Source organism: Falco cherrug, chromosome 1 (assembly GCF_023634085.1).
Source record: "Falco cherrug isolate bFalChe1 chromosome 1, bFalChe1.pri, whole genome shotgun sequence".
NCBI lineage: Eukaryota > Metazoa > Chordata > Aves > Falconiformes > Falconidae > Falco > Falco cherrug.
The window spans coordinates 89,611,978-89,624,238 of record NC_073697.1 but is presented as its reverse complement, the minus strand read 5'-3'; the positions used below and the strand labels follow the sequence as shown (position 1 = coordinate 89,624,238).

The following is a 12,261-nucleotide window of genomic DNA, read 5'->3' as shown; positions in this document are numbered from 1 at the left end:
ATAATGATAAATGGTACAAAGAAACATATGTAGAGTAGACCTCGTGAGCTTGCCTCCGAAGTTATTTTGGGATTGCTAGTGTCTTTAATTCATCTCTCATGAGCTAACTCTGAAGACTTTTGCTGACGGTTTAAGCACACTTATTGCTAGAAGATGACTTGCCAGGAAAAGGATTTTAAAAATTGGGATTTCTGCCCATATTTGGGGTTATCACTGCAACTATATTGTCTTGAAATTTTAATTTCCTGGAATAGCCAAGGTAAAGAGTCTTTTAGCAAAATCAGACTTCATCAGTGCTGGGCATGGTACTGGTTCACTATTTTGTTTTTGAAAAAACAGAGCACGCCCTTGTCCACCCTAGAAACAGCGGAGTTGATTGGATGCAGATACCCACAGGTAGATCCATGTGTTCCTCCCCCTCCGTGTCCTCTGCTGGTTTGTCCTTTTACAGTAGAAGTGAAGAACCTGTCAATTGTGTTTCCCCTTAAGAATTTATGGATGAATAAGCATTAGATTTATAGCCTCAGACATGCTGAGAAAGTGAAAGCTGATTAGCTGAAGAAGGAAATGTGATACGATTTCGACTGCACACATCTCTTTTTTTTTTTTTCTTTTTCTAATATCTGGTTGTCTGAAAAATGTGTCAAACCATTGGAGGAAAGTTCTGCCACTGAAGGTGCAATGTTTTCACCCCATCTTTTAATGCCTGGGAAAGCCTCTTCTCTCCTCCTCAGAGGACAAGAAAGGTAACACCAGGCATTCCTAATATTCATTAGATAAAAAAAATAACAGATCAGACTTCCTTCTCTCTAGCAAAACCAAAAAGGGCCAAATCTATTTTTTCTTTTTCTTTTTTACTGTTTCATGTCTGATTAGTCCTAAGGAAGGTAACTTCATGTCTCAGTGGATATATATGTGGAGGTGTACTCCCACACAAATAAACTGTCAGTGTTAAGGAGGCAGAAGAGTGGGATTTCTGATACAGCTTGGTTTTAGACACCTCAGTGCATAATTAGAGTTACCTTTGGAATGGTTTTTCTGTGGATAAAAGATCCTCCCCAGAAAAATTGCAGTAAGGAAAGATACCTATAGGTAAAATTTAAAAACGCATTGAACTGATTTGTGAACCTCTTATCGGTTCTACCTTTCAAACGATTAAACCATTGTGTAGAATTTGATAGACTTACCAGAAGTTCTCAAACACTTCACTGAATTCTGCCAGGATTTATACGAATGTAACACTCTACAAGTGGCAAAAAAGCACTCCCTAGGAAGTGAGTATGAGTCATTGTTCCTTTTAGGATAAAATGCGAACTCTCTGACATGACAGGTACCTGAAAACCTGTACTCACTGATATAAACCCCCAGGGTGTTCTAAACAAAACTGGCCATGAGTGTGAGCTCCAGCATGAAGTCATGGGCCAAGAACAATTGCCGCTTTCCAGGCTTTTTGGTGCCAGCAAATGCTGCATGGGCACAGAGCCCAGCCACGTGCTCTTGTGCAGGCATTTGTGGTAAAGATACTCCCACGGTGGAAGGACAGGTAGCTCTGATGCACTGGAAAGGGAGGAGAAATTTTTCTTTCTGCAGCCAAATGGAAAAGTTTTCTAGGGTTACCGCCTGCTCTGTGTGCTGGGTTCAGGTATTCACCTGCAGCATAAATATTTATGCAGGTAATACAGTGCCAAATACAGTAAGTAGCTACTGAAGTGCAGACATTTTCCTCTAAAGTTCCTTTGGAGACGACTGCCTAAGCTACTGGGATGCTTCTCTGGGAAAGCATTACTAAGGTGCAGCTCCCTGACATTTGGAACATTGATGGAACAGATGAAATCGCAGCTCTGAGGTGGTACTGGGATGCTTTTCTGCCAGAGGCTAGGGGAGCTGGACATGAAGGACTGGCTTCTTGAAGTCTGGGGTAGGAAGAATAGGAGAGGTGAGCACAAACCCTGAAAGTATAGGGCATTGAAGTGACCTTTGTGCTGAGAATAGTGTCTTTCAGCAGTTGCTTTAATCCTCCAAGGTTGCCTTCTCAAATGCTTATATATGAGCATCTGAATCAGTGAATCAGGGATTTTATGTTTTATTGTCACTCTGAGCCATATCTGGACTTATTTATTTCCCTGCTCACCATAAACCTTTTAACTTTACAACAGACATTGCCTACATGCGCTCATGTTAGTGACAGATTATGGACAGATTCAGCCTAATATGAAAAAAGCGTAATTCACCTCCTTTGAACAAGCATGGGCATGGCTTTGAAAGCAATGCCAGTTCTCAATGACTTTGTGGGCCACAGTGGAACTTGCTGTTACCAAGGTTTTAGCCTGGAAGCTGATCATGCCACAAGCAAAAGAACAGTGCCTGCACACCATTACCACTTCTGTGAGAGCCTTGTGCCCACCTGTGAGATCCCACCCTACCCTGTCTCCACAGCGCAGACAAGCACTAGTGTCAGTTAGCACCTGGTGATAGGGGAGAAGGTTTCTTGACTGAGAGTTTTTGGAAAGCGTTGTTTAGGCGGTGCATGCGAATCTGGTCTGGGTTTGGTTTCTTGCTCTGCCACAAGATTTCCTGGATGATCGGGGATTGTCAGTGTCTCTCATTTCCAGGTACATGTAATAAGGGCAGAATATCTTCCTTTTTTCTTGCTCCCTATGACTGCAGCTGCCTGAGGCGTGGGCTGTTGAGCAGATGTGTTCTGTGAACAGTGTTTTGTAGTGATTTGTTAAAAATCATTGAGCGCTGCTGGAATTCAGTTCAAAGCCCAGTGCCCTCAGAACTGAGCACAGGCTTTCTGGTGTGGTGCAGTAAAGGTGGCTGAAATGTGCTCCGTGCATGGCAGAGCCATCTCGCCAATTGTGCGGTGCTGTCAGCCAGAGGTGGGTTTGGAAGGCAAGCAGCAGGCTGGCTGGATGCTTTTGACAATGAGTTAGGCCAGTTACATATCACGCAACATACGGAAAGATTTTAACTTCTACCTGAGGACCCTGTGGTTCTTACACCAGCTCTGTCCTCCACCCAGCTACATAGTTTATGAATCAGACTGGTGAGGTGCTGCACTTTGTGAGGGAATCACTATCTCGATGACATAGAGTTTAGGCCAAGCACCCAGAAGTGCCGCATCCTCAGCCAGGTTACTCAAGGGAGCATAGCTGACTTGTACATTCACCAAGGGCAGTTGCTATCCTGGAGTCAGTTTGCCAGCCTGATGGTTGGGAGAGCAGCAGCGCAAGTGAAATTATTTTGGGGAAAACATCCACATTTTCATGTGTTTGGAAAAGTGAGTTTTGTTTTCTAGAGGAATCAGGTGACACTATCCCCACACCCAGCTCCACTGTGTGCCCATGCTCTGCGCTAATGTTCTTTGTGTCTGGAATTTCACGAGTAGAAGTCATCATTTATGTAGTAATTCCAGTATTTCCAGGAAGCACAAGAACTGCTTGTGCACAGACAATCCAGTGCTGTCTGGACACATCAGACATGCTACAAAGTCACCTGCCAGCTATGCAGAACATGGGCTGCAGGTGTGACCAGCTCCTTTCAGCAGGCTGTGTCTCCTACATAGGTGCCAGCAGCTCACAGTATATGTGATGCATCCTGGAAGGCCTGAACTTACGATGTACAGCACTGGGGACACAGAAAGTAGCTTTGGGCTGGCTGCTGTGAGCCTAGAAAGATGCCTAGACAGGTGCACAAACTCCCCAATACTGGCCTGGTGACATCTCTAAGCGGACAAAAGGAATGAGTCCAGGAAAGTCCATCTGAACAATAACGCTACCTCAGCCAAGTCAGCCAGAGGTGTCTCCTATGGATCCTAGAAATGAAGCTCTCCCAGGAGAATTACAACTTCTCAGTGGGTACCTGGCCAACATGGTGCCGCACACTATGTCACGAGATGCTATGAACTTTCTCTCTTAACCCCTTGAGATACTGAGCAAGGAATTGCAGAAATGCACTGCTGATGGGTGGATAATTGCCACTGCCAGCACAACACTGCAGCTGGAAAGTAGGCAGCTGCTTGGGTTAAGTGCTGTTCCTAAGCCTCGTAAAGTTTGTTGCATGGGAATCCCCAGAGGGTAAGAGGGAGGGAGAAGTGGGGGGGGTGTTTGCCTGGAGCAGTAATTAATATATTTTTAGTGGAAGGGAAGGGAAGGGACATCTCTAGTCGTGGGATAACAGCTGCACAATTTCAAAATTCCTCTGACAAGATGTAGCCAATTCCAAGGCTGCAGAGTTTTGAGGGTTTTTTGTTTTGTTTTGGTTTTTTTTCCATGCTTTAAGTGCCTTCAGCCAGTCTCTTGCTCCCTAAGTGTAGTTTCCAAAGCAAGATGCTGTTTTGCTGCGTTGATAAGGTCTGAATGTGAGCAGCTCCCTGCTACCATCCATGCTGTGCCCTTAGCATCCCCTAAACATTGGGCAGGATCCACTACTTGCTGGAGAAACCTTTTTATCTCTCAGAATCAGCTGAATCCCTCCCTCATTTCTGGAAGGAGGATTTCAGTGACTGGGAATTGTGTGGTTGGCTGCCTTACCCACTCCCTCTTTTCTGATTTTGAAATGCAGCTGAAGAATGGAGACTCAAGCCTGCCAGGTTTTGTGTGGAGCCAGTTTTTTTTTCCAAGGCCCATCAGCAGGGATTTAAAGCACATGCAGGATCTCCATTCTGTACTGTGCCCAGGAAAAGCCGCCTGTCTCCCCCCCTGTCTTGAACTTGCATTGGGATAGGAGCATGAACCTGTGGGAATAACTATTTCATTGAGAGATGGAAAGATTTCTATGGCTTGTTGGATTCTTTTTTTGAATGTTTGTTTGCTGAGAGAATTCTGGGGACAGAGGGAGAAGGAGCATTGGGTAAACACTGGGAGCCCAGTGCTACCGTTGTCCGATCACAGACACATGGGGTCAAGTACAGTGTGGGACCCACACTGGACAATGTGGGAATCTGGCCATCTACTTCCCATGCTGAGCATTACCAAGGGAAGGAAATTGCATTGAAATGTTAAACTGTTGCCCTGATTTACATTTTCAGAGAGAAGAGCTGGTGGAGTCAGCTCAGGACTCGCAGTAACCTGTGAGGCCTTGGGAACTGGCCAGTATTTCAAACAAACCAAGGTCTCTGGCTGCATTGTCAGATTCTTACCATGTTGCTTATTGCGTCTTTCAACAGATCTTGGAGAATTTCCTGTTAAGAGCACTGGCTTCAGCCAGACATATCAATACCTCCACCGCTGAAGTCCCCTTCGGTGTGTGAATGCAGCCCACAGCACACCTGTAGCTGGAACACTGTCCTCAGCTTAGCTCCTCCTGTTTGAAAAGGATATGGGGTCAGCTTACTTGGGCTGGTGAGGAAAACTGCTGACTTGTCTCAGTTATTTAAGGAAGGTTGGTGGTGCTGGCCTTCCTGAAAGTGCCATTGTGGAGCAGAGTGAGATACTGTGCAAGGTGATGCCAGCCTGGCTTCTGTGATTGAGTCAGCAGAATTTCCCTGGAGCACACCTGAACGCGGACACAAGGTCGATGGCACTGCGCCTCCGAGTTCTTTTGTGCTATTTGGCTCACAGATCCACTACAAGACACAGCAATCCTGTGCTATAAGGCTGCTCCTTTGCCAGAAAGGAGGAGTACCTCAGCCTTCAGCCAGAGAGCCACAGTGGTCTTCACCAAGGGTCAGAGCAGTGCTGTTCATTATCCAGGCTGCAAGATCTACATGCATGACCCAGTGGGCTGGTGGAGTGAAGGAACACAGATGAAAACTGTATTAATTTCCCTGCTTTTCTGTCACCTCCTCACCGCCTAAAGGAAAGGGGAGGGAAATAGGTGGCATACAATGTCATTGTGGAGTCCATGCTGTGCTGTGTGGGTTCTGCATGGCAGTTCAAAGGCCCATCTGAAGAAGCAGGTGTCTTTCTTGCTGTCTTTTGGGACATTGGGAAGTTGTGTGGGTATCAGAGGCTTGTTGAACAATACTGATATGATTCCTGTTTCCTCTGCTTTATAGGTACAATGGCTTGGTGACTGGCTCTCGAGCTAAAGGTATCATTGCCATCTGCTGGGTATTATCTTTCATCATCGGCTTGACACCAATGCTAGGGTGGCACAATCGTTCCCAGATTGAAGAGCTGGGTTCCAATAAGACCTCTCCCATCAACTGCAGCAACAGTATGGTGGCATGTCTCTTTGAGGCTGTGGTCACCATGGAGTACATGGTCTACTACAACTTCTTTGCCTGTGTGCTCCTGCCCCTCCTCCTCATGTTTGGTATCTACTTGAAAATCTTCATGGCAGCCCGGCGGCAGCTCAAGCAGATGGAGAACAAGATGGTACATGGGGAACGTTCTCGCTCCACTTTGCAGAAGGAAGTCCATGCAGCTAAGTCTTTAGCTATCATCGTCGGGTTGTTTGCAGTCTGCTGGCTTCCGCTGCATATTATTAACTGCTTTACCCTTTTTTGCCCAAATTGTGCCCATGCTCCCCTCTGGCTAATGTATCTGGCTATTATCCTGTCTCATGCCAACTCGGTTGTAAATCCTCTAATTTATGCCTACCGAATCAGGGAGTTCCGATACACCTTCCGCAAAATCATCAGCCAGCATATCTTGGGCCGGAAGGAGCCGTTCAAGGCAGGAACAGCCAGCTCTAGGACTTCCACTCATGGCGGGGATGCAGAGAATGCCAGCATACGAATCAGCGAGTATGCCTTAGAGGTGTACACCAATGGAGAAATCCACAGGGATCCTGAAAAACAGGACTTAAACAAATGCAAAGTTGGCTTGGAATGGCACCAGAATGGAAATGCTCTGGATGTGGAGACAAATGGGCATCTCCCACATTCCTGCAAAAATGGGATTCTCTCAGATGCATGCATGAACAGGGAGCCTCACAGTGAAGAGCTAATTGATGCCCAGGTGTCTTACTCAGATCTGGAAAGAGCAGCCTTCGCAGCAGCTGATGTTTCCTGATGAGACTTTCAAAGTCTTCCTGGTAGAATTATTTTTTTTTCCATTGGTGACCTCTGCCATGGCAGAAAGGGAGGTTGGGGGGTTGGGGGAGAGGTGTGTATTCAGATCGCTGTGGAGAAAGGGGTCCCCATCCAGGACAGTTGGGATGATCCTAAATACTAGACTGGAGAAAAGTCAAGAGACCACTGAAGTGGACTAAGGAAGGAGGGACATGTTACCCGTCAATGACCTGACATCAAGAGCAGTGCCAAGGTCAAAGATGGTTTTCCAAGTTCAGCACTGGGAGACTCTGCTGGTGCAGGGCATATCATGACATTATGCTGTACTGTGTATCTGTGGTTGTATGTCGGTTTTGCTGTCTTTACCAACAGAAATAAAAGCATGGCTGGAAATACCCACTGAATTGGAAAGGGCATTTTAGTACTTTGGCCCTGCAACAAACAGAAGGGGGATAGCAACATCTATTGGTCAGGAGGGATGCCAGCAACCGCTTGGAGAGGGAAGGAATTCACCTGATGGGAACTTCGGATACCTTCAACCATGGCGTTTCGTCTTTCAGTTCATGTTTTTGAAGCTTATACTGCAACAGGTTGCTCGAATGTGGTTGTGTTTTTTTCTTGTCTTGATAAGATTACTTTGTGTTAAGTTATAAAAGATGGGCAAGAACTCATATCCATTCCCTGAGTGCTCAATGTTCCAGATGCACAAGGCAAATATAACCTCATAGCAGCTCTCCACTTTGTCTAACAAATAATGAAAACGGAGTCTGTAATATGGATTTCCCTCAGCAAAAGGGCTGTTAGCAGGACTTGGTGGTGCAGATAGTGGATAAGCAGGCCAGGTTGTGGTCTGTGTCTGTCACCAGGGTGCTCGTGCCCCAAGGTGTTGTGAAGAGCTGTCGGGTGTGTGAGCTGTCTATAGGCTGGTGGGCACTGTGTGCTTTTTCTCCCTCTCTCTGTGCTTGTAATTCCTGAGCTCCTAGAATGCAGATTCTTTCCAGGACCCCAAATGTGTGTGAGAGGAGATAATTTTATGTAGTTTCATGGTTTTCATCCTCAATCAAAAAGCTGTGAGATTTTGTTTCTTCTTTCTTGGGGTAGGGAGGAACACACGCATACCTAACACTTGTTTTTGGAATTCAAATGAGCTCTTTTCTCCTGTGATTTCAGATTTTCCTGATGTGTTTTACTGTGAAGCCTGATGTGCCCCTGTGGTGCAGAGGCACCAACAGAGCTCAATCTGTTAGAAGATGCTCCTACTCTGAGAAGCTGAAAGACGACAGTAGTAGAAATCAGCCTAGAAACTGCAGTAGTCTGAAGAGAACAGGCAAATCTGTGCTGTGGGAAGTGTATGCACTGATGTGGTTTGTTGTAGAGGTGTTTCATGGCAGTTTGATAATTCTCTGTATCACTTCTGAGGCCTGGTAGCTCAAGGACAGCAGGATGCCATGTCAGCTTGAATTCTACCTAAAGATTGTCTGGGTTTTGTTTTCCAGATAATTATCTATGTCCAATACCACCAGCCTTCTGGAGAGACAGGCAGTAACGGTCCTACTGAAGAACTAAAATCTGGTAATTCCAGGCATCTGAAGCTTATTCCCTAGCTGAAAACACCAGAAATATCATCCCCTGAACCTGGCTTCTCCTTGTGACTGTCCATTAACATTTCAGAAGCCGAATAATTTTATCTTCAGAAAGGAAAGGGGAGCTGGATTTTGATATTTGAGGAAGAGCAGGTTAGGTTTGTGTGTTCTTATTCCATGTTTACTTTATATATTATGAACTATTAAAATGAAAAGTCAGGTTTATATGAGGAGAATTTTCTTTTTGCCAGTCTCCCTACATGAAGGTGGGGAGTTGTTTATAGTGCCAAACGTGTTCAAGTATGTAACTGCTCCAGGTTAGCACAAAGCTTACTGTGAGGTCGATAAAAGATGTGGCTGGCCACCACAATCCTTAGCAGAAAGACAGATAAGTTTGTAGAACAATAGACTTCACATTTTAGTTGAATTGCTGCTTTCTTGGCACGGCTCTTCCATATAGTCTAGCGTCAGAGGAGTGGATTATCACTCCAGCACTATTAACAAACACTAAGCCCTTGCCCTGTGGCTGACGTTGTAGGTAGCTCCTCTGCAGGGTGACTTGGGATCTGGTTACACTTGATCTTTCTTGATGGAACATTTCTGTAGGTTATTTGTGGGGTGGCTCCTCTGACCTCCTGTAACAGTAGCAGAGGAACTAAGTCAGGAAAATGGGGGTCTGATCTCTTCAGGCCTCAGTTGGGAGCTGAAATGTTTCTAAGAATAACACAAAATTACATCCGGTATTCATGTCAATAACAATTAGGTCCACAAAGAAGCAGAGCGGGGAAGGAAGTGTGGGAAAATACCAACATCGCTCATGTGCTGGAACACACGCAAGTGCAGAAGTGTCTCCTATTGAGCTGTAGTTGCCATTGAAAAGGGATGTTTTATACCACACTGCATCAGACTTTCAACAGCTGATGTGGGTTGGTTGCTTTCTATTGTTTCCTGAGCTGCTTCACGCTCAATTATGGCAGCTTCTTGTTTTGTTGCCACAAGAATCAAGTTGATCTATGTTGATGCAACAAGATTGTCAATCCAGAAAACTTGCCTGCCCAACCAGATTGCCATGCGAGCTTACTGAGCTCCAGATGCCTCGAAATTAGCTTTTCTGTTGCTGTTTGAGGTGCCCCCCAGGTGTGTCCAGTCCCTTTCAATATTAGTGATCCAGATTTGAAATGAAAAGAGTGTGTGAAGGGGCTGGGAAGTATGCAGAAGGAACTGCAGTGGAGGTAAGGAGGCAGCATCTTTTATATAGAGTTGGAAGTCTGTAGTAACAGGAAGGAAGGGATAGCAATTGCACCACATGCTGTGTGCCTTCTGGCAAACATATGTCTGAGATGGACCTTCAGAAGATGTTTCCAAAGCAGTTGTTGGGGGGAGCATGAGCCTTTTGAACAGAATTTTGGACTTCTTATTTTTTCTTTCGTAGGGATTGTGATTTCAAGGCTTGCGTATTTTATTATATTTTTTTATTAAAAAAAGAAGCTGTAGGGTCCCTTCGATGAAGTGTGCTCTTTCCTTCTCCTGGCAGCACTCTCCACTGTCGAGAAAAGTACCTGTCTTCCAAACTGCATAGGGGAGGGATCATTAGAAAAGTGAAAGTTAAATAATTTTTACTAACCTCCCCACTCATATCCCCATTTTCCTTCCAGCTGGAGAATGTTCAGCTGATGAAATGTAGCTGTTCTGGATAACCAAAGATGGTACCAAGACAAAGGGAGGAATGAGGTGACTATCAGGAGAGGCTGGAGAAGACCTCCTTGGGAATGCAAGGTGCAGTGGGTCCAGAGAGTAAGAGCTGGGGTAAGAAGAGACTAATTGCTTTGAGCTGGAACTTCTTACTAAAAATGGCTAAAGACCCATAGAGAGATGTGGTGCCTTGTTTGGTGTGAGGGCATTCCATGAATTTCACCATTCCCTGAAGACTCTTAGGCTCCAGAGTTTATTTGCTTTATAGGCTTTTGGAGAAAGTAAAGTTTGATCAGTTGCCAGGAGTAATTTTATCAAGGGTTCTTCTTGGGGTGCTCTCCTCGATAGGACGCTGCTTTTTGTGTGTGCAAATAAATACACTTAACAGCTTTGTCCTGCAGAGTTCCTTTTGGATCGGTGATATTTCAAGGCTCTGTGCAAGCCTGAGCTGCAGCTCTGGAACAGAGAAGGAGTTTGGCATGGTGGGACAGCTGGGATTGCTGGAGACAGAAGGGGTTTGTCTCTGACCCTAGTTGGTGCTGGGAAGCTTATTGTGCAGAGGGACTTGGTGCTGATGTGGACTAGTCTGAATCTTCAACCATTCTTGGAAAAGAGGCTCCAGGGGATGCTGGTGGGTATAGAAAAGTCTCTAAGGTCTGGGAGAAGACTGGAGGATTACGGTTAGATGGGAAATTTTGGTGGTGAAGGAAGATCTGTAGGGTAAGTGTTTGGGAGGATTTCAGGGGAGAAGGAATGTGCTGGGAGGTGCTGAGGATCGCTCAGATGGTGCTGGCATGAAACCAAGGTGTGACTTGGTGAGGAAGGACTCTGGAAAGGATGTGCAGTCTTACAGCTCTCCCAGGGTCACTGCAGAGGGTCAGCCTTCCCTGATGTGTGCAGAAGGTTATCTTCATACGGTCTGCGTGTGGCTAAGGCAGAGACGGGTTCTTCTGGATTAGCTCCTTTTTAGATACATTGTCTCACTTCATGAGCATGTCCAGGTGTAACAAAAGCCCTTCTGCTTCATGAATGTGAGCACAACCTAAAAACAAATCAGTCCAGCCATGTTCTGTGGGAAGGACAAGCATGCAGTAACAGTGCTGCAATGCATTAAAACTGTAGAATACTTTCTAGTGGTGTTTGCTAAGTTTAGCTGCCTAATAGTTCTCTCCCGATTAGTTTTGAGCATCAAACTGCACTGAGTCATACCAGAGAGCTTTTTCTTTCTAGCCCTGAGATTTTGGCCTTCTTTACAGTAAAACACATCAAGAGTAACTAAAAATCACACCAGTTCCTCATTTGCATGAGAATGACTAACCATGACAGACTGAGAATCCCCAAACTGGGACAGTGTTGTGTGTGTAACTCCCCATCTTATTTGTCTGCTGGGACCATTCACACAAGGATATGTTAAAATCAAAACTGGTACCTGTTGATCTGAGAACATCCTTTGCTTCCTTCCCCACTCTGTCTCAGGAGCTGGCATTAATTACCCCTGTCCTGTGGAGCGGTTGTCTCTGTGGTCTGCAAACCAAGACACTATGAACACCCTGCTGCACACGCTGTCACTATAAAACAGTTACTCTTTTAATTTAAATGTTTTATGAATATAGTTGTTGTTTTCCCTCTGTTTGTCAGTTACCAGTGGGAGGGGAGGGAAGGGGGCGGGAGAATATGTGCATGCAAATGTATTTAAAGTGCATTGACCAAAGGGTTTTTTTGAATCTGTGAAGTTTTCATATCTGTGAAGTCATCAGACTGCTGGGCAGTGAGGAGCCGCTGGTGCTGCTGAGTCTGTCTTGGTTACATTTCTTAATAAGCATTAAAATATTAAAATATATTTGTAAAAGAGAGTGTGAGTGCCTTTGTCCCATGAAGATCCGGCTGGCTGGCCTTTTTTTGTGCAAGTATTTTCTTATAATTTTATTAGGGTTTTTTCTGTAGATTGATCCTTCTGGAGAGTTCTCTCTCTGGCGCTGCCTATTCCTTTGCAGAAGACGTTAGCACTAAGGTGACAGACCCAGA

The 12,261-nt window shown here is 45.3% G+C and overlaps 1 protein-coding gene across 5 annotated transcripts in view; it reads left to right on the top strand.

The window, feature by feature from the left end:
- The window catches only part of ADORA2A (adenosine A2a receptor), a 30,472-nt gene extending 18,385 nt beyond the window's left edge, over window positions 1–12,087 (top strand). For all 5 annotated transcript variants that reach the window (XM_055712082.1, XM_055712097.1, XM_055712089.1 and 2 more), the window contains one exon: window positions 6,002–12,087. In XM_055712082.1, coding sequence (XP_055568057.1) covers window positions 6,002–6,962 — 961 coding nt within the window. In that variant the 3' untranslated portion in view covers window positions 6,963–12,087. The remainder of the gene's footprint in view (window positions 1–6,001) is intronic.
- Window positions 12,088–12,261: the final 174 nt, after the last annotated feature.